This window comes from Peromyscus californicus, unplaced genomic scaffold, assembly GCF_007827085.1.
Source record: "Peromyscus californicus insignis strain IS unplaced genomic scaffold, ASM782708v3 Scaffold_11__1_contigs__length_118956290, whole genome shotgun sequence".
NCBI lineage: Eukaryota > Metazoa > Chordata > Mammalia > Rodentia > Cricetidae > Peromyscus > Peromyscus californicus.
In genome coordinates this window covers 81,079,092-81,105,217 of record NW_026294402.1, presented here as the reverse complement: position 1 = coordinate 81,105,217, position 26,126 = coordinate 81,079,092, and the positions used below count along the sequence as shown (strand labels likewise).

At 39.9% G+C, this 26,126-nt stretch overlaps 1 protein-coding gene across 10 annotated transcripts in view; it reads right to left on the bottom strand.

The window, feature by feature from the left end:
* Nucleotides 1-442: 442 nt before the first annotated feature.
* The window catches only part of Dop1a (DOP1 leucine zipper like protein A), a 113,005-nt gene continuing 87,321 nt past the window's right edge, over nt 443-26,126 (bottom strand). For 4 of the 10 annotated variants that reach the window (XM_052715778.1, XM_052715804.1, XM_052715794.1 and 1 more), the window contains 10 exons: nt 21,936-22,045; nt 21,527-21,676; nt 21,365-21,426; nt 19,623-19,775; nt 9,350-9,486; nt 8,799-8,854; nt 7,268-7,432; nt 5,597-5,726; nt 3,926-3,976; nt 443-1,069 (listed from right to left, as the gene is read on the bottom strand). In XM_052715778.1, the coding sequence (XP_052571738.1) occupies nt 764-1,069; nt 3,926-3,976; nt 5,597-5,726; nt 7,268-7,432; nt 8,799-8,854; nt 9,350-9,486; nt 19,623-19,775; nt 21,365-21,426; nt 21,527-21,676; nt 21,936-22,045 (1,320 nt within the window). In that variant the 3' untranslated portion in view covers nt 443-763. The remainder of the gene's footprint in view (nt 1,070-3,925; nt 3,977-5,596; nt 5,727-7,267; nt 7,433-8,798; nt 8,855-9,349; nt 9,487-19,622; nt 19,776-21,364; nt 21,427-21,526; nt 21,677-21,935; nt 22,046-26,126) is intronic. The other 6 variants (XM_052715808.1, XM_052715817.1, XM_052715814.1 and 3 more) reach the window with 3 other exon arrangements.

Genomic DNA, 26,126 nt, shown 5'->3' with positions numbered 1-26,126 from the left:
TAGTTTGAGTGTCATTAATTTTACAGTGTACGTAGGGCGTTGGGAAATTAAATTTTATTACTTATTAACTCCTTGCAATGCCTTGTGATTACTTACCTAAAGCACAATGTTTTGCAGCATTGACCTACCTGATTCAGATGGGGAGGAGTGGAGACTTTATATAAACCAATTTTCCATGGCAGACTTGTTTGTGTAGCAGCATCGTAACTGGCAGGTGGCCCATCTTTCTTTGCACTGACAGAGGCCTGAGCTGTACCTACTAGGATGTATGGTCCAGGTTTCAGCTACTCTTGAGTGCTCAGGGAAGGGATGTGGAGGGACAGCTCCATCCAATACATGAAGGCTTTGACAGCAAAGTGACCATTCTGATACTAGGGTGTTGTTTACCACAGAAAGAAGGAAAAAACCCAATTTAAATTAAATGAGACTTGAAGCCATCAGGGGAAAACAAAAAACATGGTGTATATTTTGCAAGTTTAAGACAACCCAAGACAGTGAAATCATGGACTATATATGCATATATAGACCTCTCGTAGGCACCATCATCAGTATGAGCCAACTATATTTAAACTTGATTCAGGCCACATTCAGACATAAGCTCTTATTTACAAATATTAAATTAAATACAACCTGAAGAGTGTTTTGTTACATATATATATATATAAAAGGAAAAGAAACTATACAACTCAGAGAGCAGTGTGTTTTAAATAATTACATTTCCATCGAGACTCTGGGGAATCACTGGTGGTGGTCAAGGTGGTGGTCAAGTTTTTATGACTCCTTCCAGAAAATCCTTTTCTATCATCTCTTCGATTTTTTGCCTGGCTTTGCTGGAAAATGCTTTATGGTTCTCCAGTTTCATGTCCTTGTTTGGGAAGGAGTTTGAGTAGAGGACGGGGCTCCCAGAGTGTCCCCCGCACCGGCTTGTGACTTTGCTGTTGAAGACTTGGCTGAGGACGTTGAAGAAGGGCAGAAGCTGCTCCATGCTGCGCATGGTGCAGAGAGTGAGTAGCAAGTGCCCCGGCTCCCAGCCCAGTGTCCTCCCCGAGCTGTCTTCCTCTGGATTCTTCTGCGGAAACACAAAGGGAGTTGTTACTACCGGGGAAGTCTGTTAGGTTGGAAGGGATAGAAATGCCAGCATCAAGTCTGACTTGATGAAAACCACTGCTGCTGAAGCCTTTTCTTGCCATTAGCTAGTTTCCTATCACTTCACTACCCTTTTGTAGGAGTTTTCAACTAGATTGCAAAGGTGACTTTAATTTAAATGGTCTGTATGTAACAAAAGCTGAGGAGTTCCAGATTCAGAGCTTTTCATACACTTTCTGCTGATAAATTAATCAATTTATGGCCCAAATTTGCCATAGGTGGTTATTGAGAGCTGCTGGTAGCAAAAGACCATGGGAGTATACAGCAGGTGACAACTAGAGTTCAGGTCAACCTATCAGAACCAAGAGTTCTGTTGGAGGAAACCATCACGCAAAGGAATTACTACCTTTTATATGAATTGGCTGTTTCTTGTTGTAAATTTCTTGTTCAATAACAGCTATGATATCTCCCCATTTACTGTGCATTTCCATGCTATGTGTACATGTAATCTCATGACTGCAACTCAATCTATGGGCACACATAATTGTGGATAGTCTAGAAGATGGTTTCTTATTTAACTGTATAATCTTTATGAATAGAAATATACTAAAATATGCTTCATACTAGGTCAATTGTTCCATGTGCACTGTAGACACTTAGAGGTCTCGTTCTCCATCCTTAGCCACTCACAAGGTAAATGTTGGCCGGACAAAGTGTCCTCATAGAACTTTCACAGAGGAGAATTGTAGGTGCCTGGCCTTGTTGGATCAAAACCCTTCAGAAGAATTACAGTGAACTAGAAGTGATAGTGCAGGTGTCTGGCCTTGGTATACCTTAGTCCTTCAAGAGATCAACAGCACCTGTGTTGTCCTAAGCTTCCTCCACCAGCACTTCCCACTCTGAATCAAATAACAATTAACACTTTGTATTTATTTCCACACCAGTTTTTAATGCAAGATTTTAGGCTCAGCAGACTAATTATGTATAGGTCCTGAGATTCAGGTGACTAACAGAAAAAGGCTGTTAACTAACCATGTATGGATATTATTAATCACATTAAATAGTACATGTATTCTTTACCTTTTCCTTAAATCTCTCATTGGTTTAGTTTCTTCCCTTGTAGCTATCCCTTTAAGAGACAGCCAGAACTTTTTACAACCTACAGCTATTGTCAGTCACCAATTAGCTGACCAAGTCTTTGCCAAGTGTGACACTTATCAGAATACTTGTCCCTGAGAGTTTACTTTGTAGTTTTTGCTAACAAGTTGTTAATGGAGATATATATATCTCCATGTATATATGCTTGGAGGAACAAAGATGAGAACAAGATGAAAAGAACTAGGTAGAGAGAACAGCACAAGGGACAGAGAGGAGCTAAGTATGAGTACAGAAAAGAAGCTGTGTAGATAGAATTGATTTAGAAGAATAGAGTGAATGGACTAAAGAACTCAGTGTGCTTAGATTCTTTCAGTATCACTAAGTTTAGATCCTCAGCTGGTTGTTAGATTCCTCCACACACCCTGGGAGAAAACAAATAGGGGCTGGACCTCATTTGTTTTTGATAGGTGGTTACAGGGTTCCAAAGTGAAAAATTCCACAGAGAAATGAGGGGTTGGGCTAGACACAGGAGGGAAGCTGGACCCTGAGGGAGAGGATCCGGGCTAGTCCAGTTCTGCCTTTCACTTACTATGCTGTACCTGTGCAAGACACACAGCGTTCTTGCTGCTGATATGGCAAACTTTTCTTTTGCAGCCAGGAGGTCAACTGAGAATGTATGTAAAAACTGTTCACTAAATACCAACACCCAATAATTTCTATATATTAAGATACAGAGCTACTTTAAGTTGGATGTGGCAACACATGCTTATTCAAGATATAAGATCCTGTCTCAAAAACTGCAATAAATGATACTGGTTTCTTGGCTACGTCATGAACTCAACAGCTACAAGTAGTCTACCCACAGAAAGGACTGAGTGAACTGAAGGCATTAGCACTTGCAAAATCACATATATTACAGCACAAGGAGAAAAAAGTGAAAATGGGGAAACAGGAAGGACAATTAAGTGGGTCATTCACAAATTGTGTTCTAAGTTTGAATGTTACTAAGAAAGTGACTTTGGTATTTTGTTGTTTCCTAATGTGATTCCCAAGGTCATTTATTATGTTAGGGATAAAATTCTAGGCCTTGTGGATGTTAAAAGCATTTTGCCACCAAGCTACACCATCAGCCCTATTTGCTTTGAAACCTGAAAGAAAACATATGTTACAGTAGAAAATGCAATGTGTAAGAAAGCAAAGATTTAAAAATGGGAAATAGCTGTCATCTAGTTTATTAGCAATGATTTAGCATCTAATCTGGAGTAAAGGATAAACAGGGACTTTCATATCACTAAATGTCATCACACAGTTCCTGGCTTACCATATAGCCTCTAGTCCCCTAAAAAATCAAACAGCAATTAAATGTCAAGCAAAGGGTGGATAAAGACAAATTCATCCTCAAGGGAAGTAAATGCTGCTTATACCCTCTATACCTCATTTTGAAATAATATAAGAGAATCATGGTATAGTTATTTTTTTATATTTCTATTGAGATTTTTCTTAAAAGAAGGATCCCCTGTGCCCTGGCCCCGAGCTCTTAACCAAGAAAAGTACACACATGTTTCAGCAATTTTTTTTTCTGTTCTCAGGTACCTGTCCTCAATACTAAATAACCAAACATCTCCAGACCACCTTTTTTTTCTTTGACTTCACAAGTCTACACATGGAGTGCAGCTTCCTTCCTGTTTACCTCTCTTGTAGCTTTTGCTGCCATATCACAAGCATCAATAGCCACCCTCACCTGATGCTTGGCCATCTCCATTCCCTCCAAAATCTTAAAGTCCTCCTCGTCCTGTGGAAGGAAAGAGAACTCATAGCCTTTGTTCCAGTAAAAAGTGTATTTGGCCATGAAGGCCTTGTTTAAAGGATCTGGATGGGAAGACACTTTCCAGTGCAAAGAGCTGTCTTATCTGTAGGTCCATTTCTGGGCAAAGGGGGATTTCTCATTACTAATGATATGTGGATGGCCAAGGGCATGGGCCTAGAGTCCCATAAATTCAGATTCATGACTTGCCCCCCAAAATTCTGTGATAGAAAAGTCAAAGTTCTGTTCTTAAATCCTGGCTCAGACTTTGGTCCATAACTTTGTCCTTTTATTTGGCTCCTAAAGAAGCAAGTTCCTCATATCCTGTAAGTAAAGCTTCTAATCACTTTCTTCCCTTTTGCTGTGTAGAGAATCAAATACAATTTCATTGCTGGAAGACAAAATAGGTGAGCACATGTAGACTGGTCTCACAGTCCACCCGGTCAACCTCCAGACTATATGTACTGGAAGGATTCTGAAGCAAAATGATGACAGATGTATTAACAAAGTCCCAATAATGAACAAGCTATTTCATTACCTTTCTGCTTCAGGGCAGAGACTGGCAGGCTAGCCTGATGCTTAGTTAGAAAGGACGCAGGCCATGCTCTAAACCATAGCATTTATCTTCCTACACCTTGTTTACGGGACAGGTTTCTGGTAATTCTCATTTTCTCCTTGATTTCCACCACATATATGGTTTTAAAAATGTTTTTAAACATTTGTATATTTTTGAGTCCCTTCATTACCTTTCTGATAGTCACACTTTAGCAGACTCACTTCTCAGCAGTGTTTTTAAATTTGCAGGGAGTGAGTGGATATACAAAATGGAGACCTGGCATCACAAGAGCTACAGAAAGAGGAACTAATCTTAAAGGTTAAGTACTGTTTTGGAAAAATCTTTTGATTCAGTCAAGAGTGGTGCTGTGTCAGGTCATGGGATGTATCTCTAGGTTATAATGTAGGAAAGTAAAAATATCCACTCAGCCATATTTCAGCATGTGTACTGTATGTTACATGGACAAAGAATGGTTCTGTGCTTGTGAATCCCCTTATTCTGACTGCAGTCTATTAGCTAATTCGGTTTGGATAAGACAGTTCTGTCAAGTTTATTAGAATGTAAAATGTGTGATCTTTTCATCCTGATTGTCCTTTGGAAACCAACCTGACAGATGGGTTCTACACCCCTTTAGTGCTGGGCTCTCAATCAGCTCACACCTCATTTCATCATGCCAACTCAACTACCCTGGACACAGTCAGCTCTCAGCTTTGTCACAGGAACTTTCAGGACTTCTTTCAAGCACTGGTTCCAGTGTCTTCACACATTTTGAAAAGAAGAAATTTATAAGTAACATTTGAAAGATTTCCTCTATCTTCTAAAAATGAATATGATAAACAGATGTTTCTTAAAAACAAAAGATGTTTTTAAAAGTTCAATCTTTAAAACTAAGAACTTATTTTCCAGATATTTCAATTTGATAACGCCCTTAGTTTTCCAAGAAACACTTAGTAGATGACTCATGAATGCATTTAATATAGCACAGTTCAAGAATACACAACAAAACACAGAATATGCAACAACATAGTAAGAACCCTCCTAAACTCTAGTACCTTTGCCCTTTTCCGAAGAAGTTTTGCAAGTCGAACCACATACGGCTTAAATTCTCGCTGATGTATGCCCTGCCTTCTGACCTCCAAGCCTGAGTCATCTGAAGCTTCAGGTATAAAGGCCCATCGGTACCTACCAGAGGAAGGACACTGGTATTAGTAAGACAAACCCTGTGCCGTTGAAGATAAGCCATGTAATTCAGTACAAAGAACATGGCCCCAACACATGCAAACTCAAGTGACAGCTAAGTCAAAGCTGGAAACATTTCATTTATGTAGTTTGTGTTATCAGTAAAAGTAGAATCCACCATTTCAAGTTGGCGCACCCCTTTAATTCCAGCATTTGGGAGGCAGAGGCAGGTGGATCTCTGAGTTAGAGGCCAGCCTGGTGTACAGAGTGAGTTCCTGGACAGCTAGGGCTATACAGAGAAACCCTGTCTCAAAAAACCAAAAGAAAAGAAAATTATCACCATTTCAGAGACATAAGATACTAGGACAGCTTGCAAAGTGCTCAGAACTGTTTTATCCCTGAGCAAACTCAGTGTTAAAAAATGTTTTCTCTTTACCTAATAGACCAAGTTTTTTTCTGCAGTAACTGCCTCAGTCCTGCAATCCTCCCATCTCAGCCTCCTGCTAACTGGTAGGCAGAAAGCTCAAAAGGAAACTGCTTTTGTATAGTTGTTTGTACGTTAACCAAGTCTAACTTGATTATTGCAACATGTAAAGAATACCAAAAGGAAGACTTTCCATCATAGGAACGATCAATGTAGCTAGACTCTTGTCCTGTATCCTATAGAGTTCATGCATAGAAAAGCACGTGTTCACATACTCAACCTTCTCCCTTTAAAAAAAGAAACAATAACTACCAAAGTCATATAAGGACTGTGGATGCAACAGCTTAGGGGTAGAGTGCTTACCTAGCATAAAGAACCTGGACTCCATCCCCAGCACTAAGACAGCCCCACCAAAAATAAAAGCAGGCACAACTGCTGTTTAAACAGTCTTGGAGCTTTTTACATTTTTGACTTTTTAAAAAATGATGCTTGCTTTCTTGAGGACTTTGTTCTCACTACACAGCCAAAATAAACATCCTAAAATACAAGTCTAATGTCACTTAATCCATTAAAAGCTTCACTGGCGTCATATTATCCTAGGTCACATCACTACTCTTTATTTACAGTGCTTTATATAGTTGAGTCCCTTTCTAGCCTCTTCTCTCAACACCTCAGACAGGTCAGCTCCGGTTCTGCCATTGTCATAGTGAGCCTCTCTAATACCAAACTGCCTCCATTTTAAACTCCTTTCTGGGCCTGCTCTGAACCTCAAAGCTGGCAGCAGTCTCTGCTGTATGGCATAGAGAAGTTTCTACATATGCTATCATAACAGTCTTTAAGTGCTGGGCTCTGTCCCCTCCAGCCAACTTGTAGCTTCTGGGTCTGCACTCCACTGCTCTGCATCCAGGGGGCACACTGGTTTAAGTGAGTAGTCTGGGGACATAGCCACAGCAATCACTTAGTGCTATTAACTGTGCTGCCCCACTCCTTCCAATACAGTACGGTTTTAGCCAAAGTTATGAATACTTCAACCTACACAAAGAACTTTAGTGTTGGACGTTAGTGACCAAAGCAAATGTATTTCCGAAAATATCCACTTACTATTCTTGCTTTTACTTACATCTGAAACTGAGGAAGATTTTCAGAGGGCAATGCCAGAGCCAAATCCAAAAACTTGCAAGCAGAGAGATAGAGGTTTAACCACCTCTGGCTGTTATAGGACGTGGAGAAGCCATTACCTCCGGTATAGGTTGTCTCCAGACCAGCGGCGGACGGCCCTGATGTCCTGCAAGCAGACAGTGCAGTCAGTAGCAGGGCCTTTGGCTCCCAGGGCTCCTGGAAAGACTAAAGCACTAGCTTGTCTCTCCCACAGCCACACCGATGAACAGTGATTACAACAATCACAGCCAAATTCTTTGTCCACTTCCTTGGAGTGGGTGGCGAGTGCACTGTACGGCCCCCACACCCCCCCCCCCCCCCCCCCCCCCCCCCCCCCGCTTTCCCTTTTTGTGCGTGAGTGTTTGCCTGCATGTCTGTATGTACACCGTGTGCATTTCCGGTGTTTTCCCGTGTCAAAGAGGGCATTGGATTCCCTGGAACTGGAGTTACAGATGGTTGCAAGCTGCCATGTAGGTGCTGGGAACTGAACCCTGGTCTTCTATAAGAGCAGCAAGAGTTCTTAACTGCTCACTCATCTTTCCAGCTCCCACACCTAGACTTTTTACTTGTGTTCTGGGATAAACCTCAGGCTCTCATACTCAACATGGCAAGCATTACATACTGAGCTAGCTACCAAGATGAAGACATGATTCCTAAAGGAAAATTGTAATTTATAAAATTGAGCAATAATTCTTATAGAATTAAAAATGTATTATTCATATTAGTAAACTACTTTTAAAAAGAACAAAACTAGCCGGGCGGTGGTGGCGCACGCCTTTAATCCCAGCACTCGGGAGGCAGAGCCAGGCAGATCTCTGTGAGTTCGAGGCCAGCCTGGGCTACCAAGTGAGTTCCAGGAAAGGCGCAAAGCTACACAGAGAAACCCTGTCTCGAAAAACCAAAAAAAAAAAAAAGAAAAAAAAAAAAAAGAACAAAACTATTGTATACTTGCTGGGAACATTCTGTAAGATTTAGATAAATTGATTACCTTGGTTACAGGTTACCTGCCATACTGGTTTTGTTATCTAATCCAAGCTTCAGGAACTAGATCTGAACTACCAAAACTAATATGACCCATGAAGTTGAAACAATAGTGAACTGTATTAAGTGGAATCTTTGTGGAGAGGCTGAAGGCCATGAATGCTGATAATTTAGTTTATCATGCCTCTTGACTAAATAAAATTATATTCAAACATAAATAATGGGATTATTCATTTTTAAAAGATTATTATATATTGCCTGGATTTCTACCTGTGCACCATGTGTCACAGCCCCTGGAACTGGGGGTACAGACAGTTGTGAGCTGCCGTGTGGGTGATGGGAATTGAACCCAGGTCCTCTGAAAGAGTTGCCAATGTTCTTCACCAATGACTCATCTCTCTAGCTCCAAATATTGGAAGTGTTTAGATAGGGGTTTAGATAGTAGGGTATCTGAACTCCCCTGAGTAACTTTAGGTGTCCTGAGGAACATTTGGAAACAGAAGCACACATACCGTGAAATGTCTTCATCAGCAGTGAGTTCCTGCTCCATCAGTAAGAACACCTGCACCTGGAGAGCACAAAGGAAATGCTCACTTTCAAGTAGACAAATGTTATTTTCAACATTCTCTTTGGTGGTAGTGGGGCTTGGGAGGGTTTACTTAGGAAGTCTTTACCACAGTCTTGGAAGCAGGTTTAACTGGGATGACTACTATGCTGGAAGAGTGAGGATATTATGCCTTGCACCAGTCCCTAATACTCCAGTTCAACTGTGTCTCACTAGAGGTATCCCTGTGGGGGCAGGACACTGGACCTGTTGGCTATGACAAAGATGTGTCAAAGAGACGGAGCATTAAACCAGATGAGATAAGTAGGGGCTCAAAGGCTATCGGTACTACAATTTTAGGCTTAAGCTACTTTTACTATTTTCAACTTTAAAAATTGCCATGAACTGGTAAAATTGAGTTTAGTCCTTAATATTAGTTTTCACCTAAAAAACATGGAGAAATTAATCACACTGTTTTACAGTTTATATTTGTAACTTTATAAATTAAAATTAACTCACAAGTTCTGTGATCATAGTAGGCCAGAGAGAGGTAAGGTGTTGCGGAGACATTCTTAAAAGTAATACTCTGAAAAACAGGAACACTTGAGAGTGAAGAGTCGGCACCTGGGGCAAACGGAGACTCTCAACCAATCTCTCTGAAAGAAATGCAGCATATTTTCAATGCCCAAGTAACTCCAATCATAAAACTTAATATCCTGTCTAGAAGGAAAAAATTCTGTTGCAGACTGCTACATTTTATTAGAGGTTAAGAAGTGACATGAAATGTATATAAAAATCAAGTTTTTTTCTTATTAGAAGTGGTAGATTCTATCATATAGCAACTAAAAGTTTCAAACTTTCTATGGAGAGGATAACAAAGTGGTACTGGTCCATGAACTACATTTTGAGTAAAGATTAATGTAGACATGAAGGAGCCAGGCATGGAATCCCAGCACTTGGGAGGTGGATGCAGCAAGATCATGAGTTGGAAAAATAAATCCAATGCCAAGCCAACCTACTCAGCAAACAACCAACTCAAGGACTCACAAAAGAGTGTAACTGTTCTGTATTTGAAATTAGGTATCCAAGGCTAAGGGACAGAATTGCTTTCATGTGAGCTCTTGAGGTTTGAGGCTGCACAGCACTCCCAGAGTTGGGCAGCCAATAGTTTGGTTATAGGTAAAGCCTGGAAAGGTAAATATTTTTATTAAAACAGACACTTATTAGTAGTTGTATTAAGAGTATTTCCTTTGAAAAATGTTTCTGCCAAAACTTGTCCATGAACTTATGTGGGAGCCCGTTCTCGGGTTCCTCGTGGCTTTACCCAGCAGGTCCGCATAGAGGATGATTAGACCACAGGCCTGAGTGCAGGTGTCTGGGATGGTCTGCACTTGGCTGTGCTGGGGGAGGAGGTCTTTTGCTCCACCCCCTGGCGTCTCTATAAAAACCCTGGGGCAGAGACAGTCGGGGCCCGTTGGAATAGGTTCCAGGCCCTCTCGAGGCTATCCTTTATTTTCTATCTGTTTATCTCCGCGATATTCTCCGCAATAAATCCTTCTATCTAATATTTCCTGCTGCTCACACTCAAGAAAACTCTGGGGAACTGTGGGGGCGGTGGGCAAACGCCCCACAGAATGGCGCCATGAACAGGGACTAAAGAAAAAAGAAAAAAAAGGGACTAAAGAAAAAAAAGGGGGAGACTAAAGACAAATGAACAGGGTACTAAAGACAAAGTAATAGGGACTAAAGATAAAGGAAAATAATAGTTTTATTACAGAGTTTTTGGCGAAAGTGCTGAGTCAGCCCTGCCAGTGGAAAGGCATGCTGGTGTTATGAAAAATATATATTTTTTATATATATTGAGAGGCAGGGGTTTTATCCTCGAGAGAAAAGGAAAGCGGACTGGAAGGATGTCCAATGCTGCAGCGAAATTCTCTTCTGTCAAAATTTTCTATCTTCTATCCTTTCTCAATTTCTATCTGTGAAAAATAAGTATAAGGCATAGGGTAGTAATATAGTATAGGAAAAACTTAGAAGTGTAAGATTGTGTAGGAAAAAATAAGTAAGGCAACTAGACAGAAAAACTCTCCAATTTTCTAACTTTGGGGGCTATAAACGCAAACTGGGAAAAAAATCTTTCTTTGGGCTTTTTGGGTATTAAAAGAGCTCTCTGAGCTTTTGGGGAAGAAAAAGTTTCCTATGGAAGCTTTTGACCTGGGGACAGCTGAAATGCTAAGTCCAAGTGGCAGGAGAAAGTGATTTCTCCCTGAGGCAAAAATGGGGGTGTAAAAAGCCAAAGTTTAAAGTTGGGGAAAGTTGGTCTTTCTCCTGGGGAAAAAAATCTTTCTCAAACTATAAAGCTTTTCTTGGAAAATTTGGGGGGAAAATCTCTCTAAAAAAGCCTTAATCTTTCTCAAACTAAAAGCTCTCAAACTTGAAAACTAAAGCCTTTAACTTTCTCAGAAGGACAAAAATTAGAATCACCTGAAGATATTAGTATGGGGACCACCTGTGATTAGCTCTAAGGGAAAACAGCAAACCTCTTAAGACAGCAAAACCTCTAAGTTCTCTTTCAAACTTTAAAAATCCTCCCTGCAATGCAGGAGGCAGGGACAAGTTCCTAAAAAACCTCTTCTAAGCTCTGTCCTCTTCAAGCTAGTAAAAGACAGCTGGTCAGAGTCCCCTGAGGGAAACGCTTGGGAGAGTGTGGGTGAAGAGCTACAGAGAGCCCAAAAGGGCAGGAAACTTTACCTGAGAAAAGCAAAAAAAAAAGCCAAGCTTTTCAGTTATAGCCGAGCTGAGGCATCAAGGGTTTTGTTTCTGAGTGAGCGTCTTTGAAAAGGTGCTCCTAATCGTCCTAATGCAAAGATCCCCTGAAGCATTGTATCCTAGTTTCTGACCAAAAACCCAGAGGCGACTGGCCAGCGTCTCTGAGTTGGGGTGCATTTCGGGGATACTAGGGTTCCTGTAGTGGTAAACTTCCTGGAGCACAGAGCTGAGGCAGGAAGGTGCAGGGCCCAGGGGAAAACTGCTAATGAACAAACAAAACTAAAGCCAGTGGGAACAGCACAGTTGCCTGCTTTCCTACAAGTCCCGGGTTGATAGGTCCACAGCTGCAAAAAGAAATCTGAAAAAAAAGCTTTTCTATCAAAGTAAGGACCTTTCTGGGAAAACAGTAAAGCTGAACTGTGTCTGAAGCAGTCATGCTGCTGAGTCAGAACGCTGTCTGGGGAAAGAGCCCAGCCAGGGCAGAACAGAACTATCCAGGAGTAAAGCTTTCTTTTCTGTCAGAGAAAGCATCTCTTTGAGAAAAGCTTTGTTTCAACTGACTCCCTGAGATGAGGGAGTGTAGCCCTGAGGGGTGATTGCCTCTGACATAAGCTCTGTCCTTGAGCACCCAGACAAGCAAATGCAAGCCACTGGGGGACTGGGTCAGGTGAAGGCCTCATGAGGCAAAAAACCTGTCCTAATGGGAGTTTAGAAATGGCAAAAACCTCTCTTGTTAGATTTTCAGTCTGTATGCAAACCACACAGACCCCGAAAACAAACGGACAAAAAGCCCCTACCTTCAGGAGCAGGGAAAGCCACCACTGTAGTGTCGGAAACTGTTTCTGGGGTAGAGGGGACAAACTGAGACCAAACTGGGAACTGTCTGGGGAAAAAGACTCTGAAGAAACAGAAGGGACATAATCCTCCCCAGAAAATATGTGACCTGAAAAAGCTGCTAGAATTTGAGGCAGATTCGGGGGGAGGAAGAAAGCCCCTACTTCCAAAGGCAGCTAGCAGAGGTACAGATCCGTAGACAGATACCCGAAGCTCTGAATCTGGGGGGGATGGAACAAGCAAAATGAGAATAAAATTAGTGGGAGAAAATCTCTCTGAAGGAGCTATGGAAAAGCTGTTGTACATGATCTTGTTTTTCACTGACTGGCTAAGGCAAGCACAAGCCCCGAGGAAAGTTGCTATCAGAAATGCCAGCCTCAATCCGCGCTAAGGAGGCAAGTGCAGTTCTAATTTGGGGGCCCGTGTCAAATGAAGGAAAAACACCTGTTAAAGCCAGTTGAGAGAATAGAAATCTCCCAACGTGCCATAGCTGAAAATGTAAAATGCTTGTTCAAATCTCCTGTTGCAAAAGCAAAAAAACTTTGTTCAAACCTCCCGGGCAAGAATTTGTAAGCAAGTCTGGTAAGAGAACCAGTTGACTCTCAGACCCAAAAAGAACTATGGGAAATGACTGATATAAGGGAAATGATATAAAGGACTGATATAAGGGACTGATATTATGGACTGATATAAGGGAAATGCATTCTGGGAAAGGTAGTTTTTCCGCTAAAGATGGCGACATTGCCCTGAAACACTTTTGTCAGCTCGAAAATATGTTCATGGTAAACTTAAAATACAGCTTTTAAAAGAATAAGGAGGAAAGTCGTCTAAGTTTAATGTCAGTTCCAATGAAAAATTGAAAGGATATGGAACTAGGTGCTTCGCGGTTTGGGGCTCCGTTGGTAAAATCCCTTATTTACCCTAATAGCTGTGCAAAATTTTTATGGCAGTTGGATGACAAAAAGCTACCTTTTAAGAGCAAACAAGCAACTTTAAAATCCTTAAGAAAGCAAGAGAGCAGTTTATACGCTGAACGTTGTCTTAGATATGAAGAAACTTATGTGAAATTAAAAAAATTATTTACCTCTTGAACAAACTGCCTGCAATGAGTGATTCCTTTGCAAATCTAAGAGGATACAGGCATTCAAAAAAGAAATGACTGCTTTATAGATGGGAAACAAACTTCAGAAAATCTAGCTGTCTTACAAAAGAGTTGCTTCACCTGAAAGTTCCTTATAAGAAATCAATGCTAAATATTACAGCTGCTAATAATAACATCAGGAGTTAAAGCTAATGAAGTGAAAATACTAAATACAGTTCAGAGCTGTGCCGATTTTGGCTTTACTAGCTCCTTTAGAAAAATACTTTATATCACCTAATAGCTGTGCAGTATTTGGCGAAGAGCTTTACAGCAGCTAAATACGGTAATTTCACCCTCAGCGTGAAGTGAAGTTTTTCGGTAGAACAAACCAAAAGTACTGCTGTAATAGAAATGTTTGTCTAAATTGAAGCACTTAGGGGAACTACTATGAATTTGGGTGAAGGGACAGCCTCTAGTTAAAAACTGTTTACCGCTGACTGCATCTCTGCCGGTTCCGGAACAGCTGAGAGAACTGGCAACTTTGGAGTGTGACTTTGTCCTGAGAAGGTTACAGTCCCCTAGCAACAACTATCACAATTCTATAACAACAACACTCACTAAATCCCAGTGCTTTATAACAAAGCTGACTATAAACTCTAAACTTTAGAAATGATGTACGTACTTCCTGTCTAGTTAAGAGAATCTTTCTAATAGAGATAGTGATAATAATTAAGAGTAAAAAATAGAAAAATTTAAATAAGATGTGAGTTTGTAGAAATTATTCTGTCTTGTTAGATCTGTGTTAAGAAACCTTTAGGTGTTTGCTAAGTTAAATATATGCTAATGGTAGCCCTATATAAGTTTGTAAAATAGATCTATAGAGTTCCTTTAAGAATATAAGCTTGCAGCTGGGCGGTGGTGGCGCACGCCTTTAATCCCAGCACTCGGGAGGCAGAGCCAGGCGGATCTCTGTGAGTTCGAGGCCAGCCTGGACTACCAAGTGAGTTCCAGGAAAGGCGCAAAGCTACACAGAGAAACCCTGTCTCGAAAAACCAAAAAAAAAAAAAAAAAAAAAAAAAAAGAATATAAGCTTGCAAGAAGTATCTAAGGTAGTCTTAAGACATGTAGTAATAAGCTTGTAAGAAGTAAAGATGCTAGTTGTAAATGTAAGTTTAAATAAGAAATAAGATGGAATGAATATAAGTATATAAGTTATAAGCTAGAGTTTCTTTAAGGAGTATAAGTAAGTTAATGTTATGAGTTTGTAAAAATGTGTAAATGTTGAATGTGAGTCTAAATGCTTTGCAAGGCAAAAAATGTTATATGTGAGTTTGTAAAAAAGTGTGAATGTTAAGTGTGAGTCTATGCTTAATGTATATGATGAAAAAACCTGAGATCTAGAAGTTAGTGTCCTAGCAGACTGCAAAGTAGGCAGTCTGAGCGGTTTTCAAAAGTTCCAGAAGCCGCTAAGAAGCAAAGAAGGGCGGACTCCAGAGCCAGCACAACAAGGCATCTGCAGCTGAGATCCGTGGAAAATCAACGCAACACAGAAAAACCTGAGCTAACATCAAAAACGGTGCGGTTTAGAATACTACTGTACCTAAAAAGGTCTCTGGCTTAAGAATAAGTTCAGAGACGATTGTTTGAACAAAAATTGTTAACTGCAAAAAGTTTTGGTTGAAAAACGTCTCTTCATATTTTGAAGTGAAAGGCTAGTACCAGAATTTATCGTTTGAGTTTTAAGACTTAAGAAATGAAATGAACAATAGAGATTTCATTGATATGGGACAATTTTGAGTTTACTTATAGTAATGACCTAGGAACTGTTTTCTGGAATTGGGTTAAAAATGGAACTGTTTAAATGAAGAAATTTATTTCTACCTAGAATCAAGATGCAGTTTTGTGTATGCATATATGCTTTATTAATTGGTGATTCATGAATTGTTTTGTGGAACTGTTTATGTAAAAATGAAATTACTTACAGAACTGGTTTTGTGTTACAAATGGAACTGTTTAAAATGGAAAAGTTTGGGTTTTCTAACTAGGCTTGAGATTTTGCTTAAATTATAAAGAAAAGGGGGAGAGTTAATATTCCTTAGTCTAATTTCAAAAATTGTTTGAGTGGATTAATGTCATGTTTTTGTTAGTAAGAAATGCAAATGGGGCATATTAGAGACTACTTTTAAAGTGTAAAGAGTTTTATTAAGAAACTGCTTTTGGATGTTTTGCTAAGTTTTCAAAGTGTTAATGGTTAGATTGAGAAGATTGCTTTTCAATATGGGTTTGTAGGAATTGTATGAGTTTGGTTCTTCTAACTAGGTTTGAGATTTTGTTTAAAAAATTATAAAGAAAAGGAGGAGTTATGAGGTTGAATTATGTTTGCAGAAATTATATTTACCCTATTGATATTAATGCACCCTGGTTTTGTGGAGTTAAGGAAATATTTAAGTTTGATGTGAATACATTGAAGTTTTTTCCTATGTTCTGTTAGCAAGAAAATTCAAATGATTGAGTTCAAGTTGTAAGACGGAGAAAATTGTTAACTATATTTAGCACCATATATGCTAATTCAAATGGTTCTGTTAAGAGTTTGCTTTGAGTTATAAGACTGAGAATTGTGACTATGTATAGCAATATTTATGTTAACCTGTTAATGGTAATGATGAAGCTAAGGGATTCTTTAAGTTTGTAGTCACCTTAAGAGTTTTTGGCTTAGAAAGGGCTTGTGACAGCTAAGACTGCTGTAGTCACCTTGGACCTAATTCAAAAGAGAAATGCCATCTTTATCATCCTCTACTCCCATATTGGGAGGTGTAACAGCTATGTAGATTGCTGTAAGCCATTAATAGTTATTTTTATATATTAAGAAAGGGGGACCTGTGGGAGCCCGTTCTCGGGTTCCTCGTGGCTTTACCCAGCAGGTCCGCATAGAGGATGATTAGACCACAGGCCTGAGTGCAGGTGTCTGGGATGGTCTGCACTTGGCTGTGCTGGGGGAGGAGGTCTTTTGCTCCACCCCCTGGCGTCTCTATAAAAACCCTGGGGCAGAGACAGTCGGGGCCCGTTGGAATAGGTTCCAGGCCCTCTCGAGGCTATCCTTTATTTTCTATCTGTTTATCTCCGCAATATTCTCCGCAATAAATCCTTCTATCTAATATTTCCTGCTGCTCACACTCAAGAAAACTCTGGGGAACTGTGGGGGTGGTGGGTAAACGCCCCACAAACTTACAGAATGCCTTACCTACTGTCTTGGTTTTCTATACAGCATTGCTTCTGACCAGTGAGCTCATGGCACAGTCAAAGAAGTGAGGTGGGTGGGCGCACATTTGCTGATTGGGAGAATGGTAGAGTGACCATTTGAAGATTTAGTTACAGTGCCAACTGGGAGACAGTAGGCTGGAGAATGGGGCAGGTTTCTCCTAATAGATGCTCGGAATCAGTGTCCAATACATGCTATTGTTTTCTACATAGCCAGGATTCATAAGTCAAGGGTAGAAATGGAAATACTGAGAATCATGCCTTGTCACTCACTAGCAAAACTTTTGCTTTCTCCTCCCACCCCTGATCTTATGTTGTTGGCCCAGAAGTATTGCTTCCTAATGGGGAAGTGCTTCTAAATGGAGGTACAACCATTGCATTGAACAGAACACTAAGACTTCCTCATGGTTACTTTTTCATGCTACTGAGTCAACAGGCTAAGAAAAGAGTTATATTTATAGCAGGAATAACTGATCTAGACTATTAAAGAGAATTTGGACTGCTTCTCCAAAATGGAGGTGAGGAAGGACATTTCTGGACTGCAAGTGATCCAACAGGGTATCTCAGAATCTTACCTGGCCCTACTATTAAAGTCAATGGGAAACTACAACAACCCAATCTAGGCAGAATGATAAATATGCCAGACTGAAGCTGTGGGTTGAGAACCAAGGCCTGATGAGGTGCTTGCAGGGAGTGGAAAAATAATGAATAAGTAGAAGGTAGTTGTAAATACTAGTTATGGCTACGTGACTAGTTTTAGAAAGATTGTAATTGTTATGGGTGTTTTTCCTATTTTGTTAAGAATGTACACACACACATATACACACACAACAGGGCGAGAGAGAGAGAGAGAGAGAGAGAGAGAGAGAGAGAGAGAGAGAGAGAGAGAGAGAGAAGAGAGAAGAGAGAGAGAGAGAGAGAAGAGAGAGAGAGAGAGAAGAGAGAGAGAGAGAGAGAGAGAGAGAGGAGAGAGAGAGAAGAGAGAGAAGAGAGAGAAGAGAGAGAAGAGAGAGAAGAGAGAGAAGAGAGCGCAAGATTTTTTTCCCAGTCTTCTACTCTGTAATATAACATTGATTGAGTCACTATTTAAGAGCTGTAAAAAACCCTGTATTATCACTTTAAGTTCTGCGATGTCAAAAGATCAAACATCCCTCAAGAGATTTACCCACCTACACTATGGAAAGAATCTAGGTGTTTTCAGTTGTTTGTGTTAAGAGTTATATTAGGAGAAATCATGACTTTGTAGTTCATATTATTTAGAAATTTAAGCATGTCAGGAGATGTGTTGGGTATTGACAAGAGATGGATTGATGATGGTTAGTTCTGACTGTCAACTTAAATGGAGTAAAGGATGCCTAGAGCTGTGTGTCTGTGAATGTGTAAAATAAATTATACGATCATGTGCTGTTTGCGTTTGTTGAAAATGGACACTGAGGGCACGGAGGGCCTGCTTGCCAGACTCCAGCATGTATATTTCAAGTTTCCTCCAAAATTTCCCTGTCCTGGGGCAACTATACAACACAGAGAAAAGAGAATAGCAGATAGCAAAGGGGTTTAAACAACGATGTGCCCATGGGCACAGCTAGAAGGTAGACTATGTCCAATACAAGTTACTGTTGTTTACCCCATTGTATAAAATACCTGCGTTAGGAATGAGAAACTGGAAGCTCAGCCATGAAAAGTTAGTTCTTGGTCTCAAATGTTTCAATTGGGAACTGCAGCATGGCTTCCCTAGTCATTTCTGAAGGATGCTGCAGTTTCCTGATTTGATGACGTTACTGTTGCTGGTTCACCCTGTTGGGCTACCCAATGGCTCTGCTTGATGTTGCAAGGGTCCAGTTTATGATGTTTGGCCCTCTTTGTCTGCTGTGTTTATCTACAGCTTGCTATTTGTTTACTTTTCCTCACTGGATACTTACTAAACTCACTCATTTGAAAACCAAAGTACAGCGACTGTAGATCAGTCTCCAGAAAGAACAGAGTGGACTACCCAGAAAGGATGACAAGGGGGTCAGTGACTAGGAGGGAAAGATCTGTTCTCCATGTTTTATTGTTTTTTCCCACAGTGAAAAAGCAGTGTGTGTTGTGCCTGCCTTCCTTTCTTTTTCTTTCATCATGTACATTTATTACTGCTGTTGCAATTTTCTAACATTACATTCTGGCTTCTTCCGTCTTTCAGTGAGGACTCAATACCAGGGCACTCTCCAGGGAACCTGGAGACCTACAATTATATTGTAATTGTGGAGGCATGCATCTTCTTAGAAAGAGCAGCTATTGTGTTCTCTGCTTCTCCAGTGTGCAGATGACCATTGTTGGACTACTCAGCCCCCTCTGTGTAAGCCAATCTAATACAGTCCTCTTCTAGAGAACCTTATCTATTATAGTCCCAACACACTTCCAAATAAGACATACAAATGTTACTGCAAGCCACAAATTCCTGGCTCTCTTTTATTTTGTCCTCTGTGAAGGATAGATTTCCTGACCTGTTTGTTGTCCACAACTAAAACATAGTAATATACTTGCTTAGAGTGAAATAGTGACTACCTGACTCTGCATATGAATTTCTCTGATATTTGAACCAAACCATAAATCATAGATAATGTTTACTTTAAGTCTTTCAAATTCAGTGTTGATTTCTTTTACACAATGAAGCTAAAACATTTGTTATGTAATACTGTCCATCAACCCACACTTGTGGTTTATCTCAACCCAAATTAAAATTTAGCAAAGATATTTTCTAAGATACAATAACAGAACAGCAAAACCAATAAAACCACTAAAACCAAAATAAATGTACCCCCAAGTCCCTGTAATTCCAAAGAGAGAAGATAAAATGCTTTAATTCCTTACCTTGTATGTCTGGAAGATACTTCTGGTATTGGTCAATCTCACTGCTAAAAATAGCAAAGGCCAGTCTTTTGAGAAGCATGGCTCTCTGTTCTAGCTCCACATCCCGATTGGCAAAAAGATTGAGAGAACTGCTCTGGGCCACAGCTACTCGAGCTAGAAAAAGGAGAGGAAGCGGAAGGCCATCTAGCCATCTGAAAATGACATTCCTTATTTAAAATGAGTGACTACCTCATGTCATACACACTGAGAGGAATACAGCAGAGGACCTGGACCTTTCTCTGGTGCAGAAAAGCTGGCAGACAGTTTGAGCATACACATGCCTGAAGGTCAAATGGCAGGATTTGGATGTAGACAAACAAGAACCCTTAGAACTGTGGGTTTCAGAAGGGAAATGTTCAATAATACTATTTTATATATCCTATCTGCTTAAATATTTCATTAAACCTTTGGTATCACTTTAAAAATAATTTCTGGAGAAACCTAGCTTGGTCTGATTTCCTGCTCTTCACATTAGCTTCTGTTCCGGACTTTCTCGGCTACAGCCATACTGTCTTGCTGGTTGTGACATAAACTCACCAAGTGTGCTCCCACCCCAAGACCTTTGCAATTTTTGTTCTTTATGCAGGGAATTCCATTTCTAGGAAGGGCTGGCTCCCTCAGTTTCACATCAAATATGATGTGAATAAAAAAATAAAATAAAAAACAATAAACTCTGTTATTTAAAATTTGTCATATAGTGCCCCATTTTATTTCCTTTACAATCTCATTTCCTAATTTAAAAAAAAATTATAAATGTTAGCATAATACCTGGTCCACTGTCATCTTTCAATAAATATTTGATGAATACATAAATTTGAAACTTAAAACAGCTCGAAGAAAATGAGAGAAGAGGTAGCATGGCACCCTTTCTCCAGATAAGAAACTAGTTGGGATACACAACTGTATAAAATCTTGCAGACTCAGAATTCCAGCGGTTACAGTTCAGTTTAGTACCACTCTCTTTTTCTCTCCTTTTCCCTTTCCCCCATTCTCTGTCCTGGAGAGCCACAGCCACAGAGATTAAAAGTAGACTGTCCCAGAGGTTAGATCCAATTGCCTACCTTCTTCTGTCTCCCCTACTTTCAGCTCAGTCTTTTTATCTAGTCAGTAGTTATCTGGTGCCTATTATATGCTGGTAACTGGGCTGTGTGATGGGAAAGTGAAGGGTAATCTTACTTACCACCAAGTTATCCTTGGTAATATTTTTATTGTTAGCACATATCCATTGTATAAAATGAGAGCTCTCACCAGGCACTCCCACACACTTCTATCACATACTTCACTCTTCCTCATGCTGCATTCCTTTCTCTCTCTAATCCCCACAAATTCATCACTTCTCTTCTTTTCCTACATAGCCTCATTCTACTTCTGTATCTTGGGTTTTGTTGTTGTCTATTACCAGAGTCTTGCTATATACATATATGCTAGGCTAGTTTGGAACTTGTGATCGTCCTGTCTTTGTCTCCTAGGGGCTGGGGGTATAGGTGTCCATTCCCACACTGTCCCTTGTCTCTTGTAACTTATTTTTTAAATCTGTATTTTTCATATAAGGGGAAACATGGGATGGTTGTCTATTATATTCCCATAGGATACTATGTTTAACTTGACAAAGAGCTAATTCAGTAGTTTTCAAAAGAGAATAGTACATGCTAATAATAAATCATGCACAAGAAAAATACTGCCTGGGCTGTCACAGTACTCACTCATCAAATCTCTGAATGTTGTCTTATCATGTGTCATCAGGTTGTCCATGATTGCTCTCCAGCTGAAAGACACAGGATTATCATATGTCACTGAGGTTTTACTCTTATTAAGGCTGATGTCAGCAAACTATGATGAGTGAGAGTGAGAAGAGGAATACTTACTGACTGACACAGGAAGCGTCCATCTGAAAGAAGCTGGGGTCCATGAAAAGGTCAAAGGCTTCTTTTTTCCAGGCTCTCCGAGTGTACTGATACCCGCTAAGACTGCTGAGCAGTTGGACACAGGCTCGGTAACTAGCGGCATTATGTGCACTAGACAGAAAACACACATTAAAGCACATTATGCTTCATGTTGAATTTGTATGTTCACATTTACCTCAGATACTAAAATGGAAACATGAGACAGAAGGAACCATAAGAAAAATGAGATGCAAATAAAAAAAATTAGCCTTTATAAATGAGTCAAGGTAAGAATAACATCATTTTGTAGTTGAGGCCACAAACAGCAATAAGGGTACAGACTTTGTAGCTAAGTATGACTTAGCTGAAATCTACTGGAATCATATGGTACCTGTGATTTCGGAGGTAGGGTACAACATAATGCATAATGTTTACAAGTAAAGGGATAACACGCTCTTTTTCATCACTGTAGAAAACCATATCCAGAAGATGAGCCAATACCTACAAAACAGAGAGGAAACAAATTCATCTATATGCTGAAACTGGGGTCAGAGGTGGGTATTGATTTTCAACTTGGAAGAAAACCAAAACAACTTAAAATGAAGAAAATTTACAGAGATAGAGAGGTATAAAAACAGTCCAGGGCCCTTCTATGTGACAGTGAGTGAAAACTGAACCTGCAAGTCCAACCTCCGTATTCTCTTCCCCAGACTTAAACAGAAGCTCAAGAAAACCCTAAAGCTAATCAGGCTGGGCTCCTCAAGTCCTACTTGAGTCAATCTACAGCCATACAGTGTCAGCCATGTTTTCTAACCTCTGTTAAGACCAGCATCCACATCTATAAGGGGCCAAAAGTGATCTGTATGGTCATAGAATGGGTTTGTTTGCTGTATATGCTTTATACTTAACCACGGCCACCCATCCACACCATAATCAGATACAAAACATTTTTATTTCTTAAAATATATACTTTAAAAATGGGGGTTGGGAGACTTTATTCTGAGCCAAATCTGAATAACCAAGGACCAGAAATATGGATCCTGGATGTCTTGAATTACATGTTATTATGGGCATTTTCATGAATTTTTATAGTTATATCACAAAAAGTCATAAATCAAAGGCAATTATCACATACTTTAGTGGTGGTGGTGGGGAAATAGGTAGGCAGGTTACACAGTGGAAAACTCTAGAATTCTGAGATGTCATCTGAAGATATTTTGAGCTTTGGGTTTGGTGGATGCTAGAGGGTCTGTTCAGTGTAATACATTCCAAGAAGTTTTATGTGACAGTTACAAGGATGTTAGGACAGACACATAGGTGGGAAATGAGTGGTTACTAAATGGTCTAAAGATAGCCCAAAATAATATGGTTCTGGAGCTGCAACATTTCTACTCTTTACAATAAGAAATTCGAATCATTCCAGCTGCCCTGTAGTGTCCTCAATGTGTGTCCACCATGCTAAAATTCAGTTCACAGTTCATTTTGACTCTGACAACTTTTGAACCTCTACCCCTATTGAATTCCTTTTTCTCTTTTTAAATTTAGTATATACTACATGTAGGAAATAATGGGTTTCATTACGGCACTTCCACACATGCATACAATGTACTTGATTATATTTACCCTGTTACCTTTTTCCTGTTCCTCCCTTTCCTTTTCCACATTCTTTTAATTTATCATTATGTTTTTTAACCCTAAAATCCCATGAGACAAAACATGTGGCATCTGTCTTTCTAAGAATGGCTTAGTAGACTCAACACAATAATCTCTAGTGCCATCAATTTTTTAAAACAAATGACATTATTTCCATTCTTCATTTCTGAAAAAAACTCCTTGTGTATCTATACAACATTTTCTTTATCCATCCTTCCACTGATGGGCACTTAGGCTAATTCTATAGTTTGGCTATTGTGAAAGTGTGGCAATAACTTTCATGAGGGTACTCAGTAGTGACTTTCTGTTGTATATACCTAGATGTGGTACACAGAAATCATATGATATGGAATTTACCTGAAGAACTTCCAGCTAACACAGACACTTGCCCAACTGACAGTAGCAAAGTTATGGAACCAACCTAGGTGTCTAACGCAAAGGAACAAAAAAAGAAAATGTGGCATCTATGTACAACAGACTGTTTTTCAGCCTTTAAAAAGCAAGGAAATTATGGCATTTCCAGGAAAACAGATGCAATTAGATAATCATATTAAGCATTTAAGGCACTATTAGAAAGACAAATTATATTTGTAGCCCTTGACTTTATATAAATGCATAAAATCATGAATGTATGACAAGAAAGTAGAAGCAACCACCCTGCCCCCGCAAAAAGCCAAAAGTGCTATGGAAGGGGAAGGTGGGAACAGGGGAGAGTGGAGGAGATATTCTCACAGCACAACATGTACTCATCTGAAAATGTCCTTATATAACATAGTACCATGTACAATGAGTACACACAATGAAAAATCTAAAAACTGCTTTAAAAACATAAATACCGCAAACTTAGGCATAAACTTAACGAAAGGTAGCAAGGACCTCTACAACAAAACCTCTGAAGCATTAAATGAGACATTAGAAAATGGAAAGACCACCTGTGCTCATGGATTGGCAGAGTTAATACTGTAAAAATGGTCACAATACTCAAAGTAATCTACAGATATGATGCAGTCTCTATCAAACTATCAATGTCATTCTTCACAAAAACAAACAAAAATCATAGATTCAAAGTAAAACAGAAGATCCAGAATCCTGAGCAGAAAGAGCGATACTGAAGGTATCAGAACAGTTGACTTCAAACAGAAGTACAGAGCCATGGTAACAAAACAGTACGATAATGGTACAAGAACAGACAGGCCAACGGAATAGAAAACTGATTAACAAGTCCAGACGTCTAGAGCAGTCTGATTCTTGAAAAAGGTGCCAAAAGTGAGAACAGGGACATGTTTTTTTTTTTTTTTCTGACCTCCAATTCACAGAGATCTGCCTGCCTCTGCCTCCCGAGTGCTGGGATTAAAGGCATTAGCATCACCACTGCCTGGCAAGGGCCATGCTTTTTAACAGGTAGAACTGGGGAAATTCCATACCCAAACATAGGTTTCACAGAAGACTGAAACCAGATCAATTCAAAATGGAAAGGCCTCAGTGTTAAAAGCTGAAATGCGAAATGGCTGGAAGAAAACAGAAGAAACATCAAGATCTAGACATAGTAACTGCTTTCTAAATAGGACTTTAATAGCTTAGCAAATAACTGGGATAATTGACAAATAGGATTCTGTAGCAAATTAAAAAGCACAGCAAAAGAAACAATTACCAGAGCAAAGGGGCAGCATACAGAAAGGTCTCTAAAAACTACTGGTGGGCAAATGAACTGGAGACTTTTCAAATGAATATATACAAGTGACCTATAAACACATGATAAAATGCCCAGCACACCTAGCCATTAGAAGAATGCAAATCGGGCTGGGCATGGTGGTAAATGCATTTCATCTCAGCCCTCCAGAGGTAGTGACAGGTAGATCTCTAAGTTCAAGGCCAACCTTGTCTACCTAGTGAATTAGACCCCTGTCTCAAAAAGCAAAAACAAAAACAAACAAAAAACAAACCAGAAACAAAACCCAAAATTTAAAAAAAAGGGAAAAAGATGTAAATCAAAAGTACCCAGACATTCCACTTTATGCCAGTCAGAATGACTACTATCAAGAAATCAAAGACCAAATGTCTGCAAGGATGCAGGGTGTGATGTGATAGACATTTAATAGAGCACAAACCCTTTTATGAAATGGTCAGAACATAAACTAGTCCGCCATTATGGAAACTGGTATGGAGTCCTCAAAAAATTCAAACTATCTGGGACAGGAGAGCAGTATCTTCAGATCACTATGTAAAATGGTCAAGCTCAAAGCCCTGTGTCTGGAGCTGGACAGAAGGCTCAATGGGTCCGGTGCTTGCTGTACAAGCATGAGGGCCTGAGTTTGGATTGTCAGCACCCTCACACAAGGTTGGAAGGGCAGAATGTATCTAATACCCCACTATTGGCAGGGCAGAGCCAGATGGATCCCCAAAGCTCTCTGGCCAGCCATGCTCCAGTTTCAGTGAAGAGACTGTTTGAAACAAAAGGTGGAGAGTGATAGTGGAGACACCTGACACAAACCTCTGGCTTCAACATGCAAAGGTGTATGTGTATGTATGCATACATATGTGTTGTTGTTTGGTTTTTACTCTTTAGGGGGGCCCTCCAACCAGCTCTCAAATAAGTCACACATGGGGGCTTATTATTACTTATAAATGCCTGGCCTTAGTTTGGCTTCTTTCTTGCCGGCTTTTCTTCACTTAAATTAGCCCATCTACCTTTTGCCTCTGGGCTTTTCCTTTTCTTACTCCTGTAACCTTACTTTCACTCTTACTCTGGGGCTTGCTGTGTAGCTGGTTGGAAGGCCCCTAGAGTCTTCCTCTTCCTCTGGCTACTTCTTTTTTATCTTCCTCTCCTCCCAGATTTCTCCTTCTATATATTCTCTCTGCCTGCCAACCCCACCTACTTCTTTCTCCTGTCTTGCTATTGGCCATTCAGCTCTTTATTAGAGCATCAGGT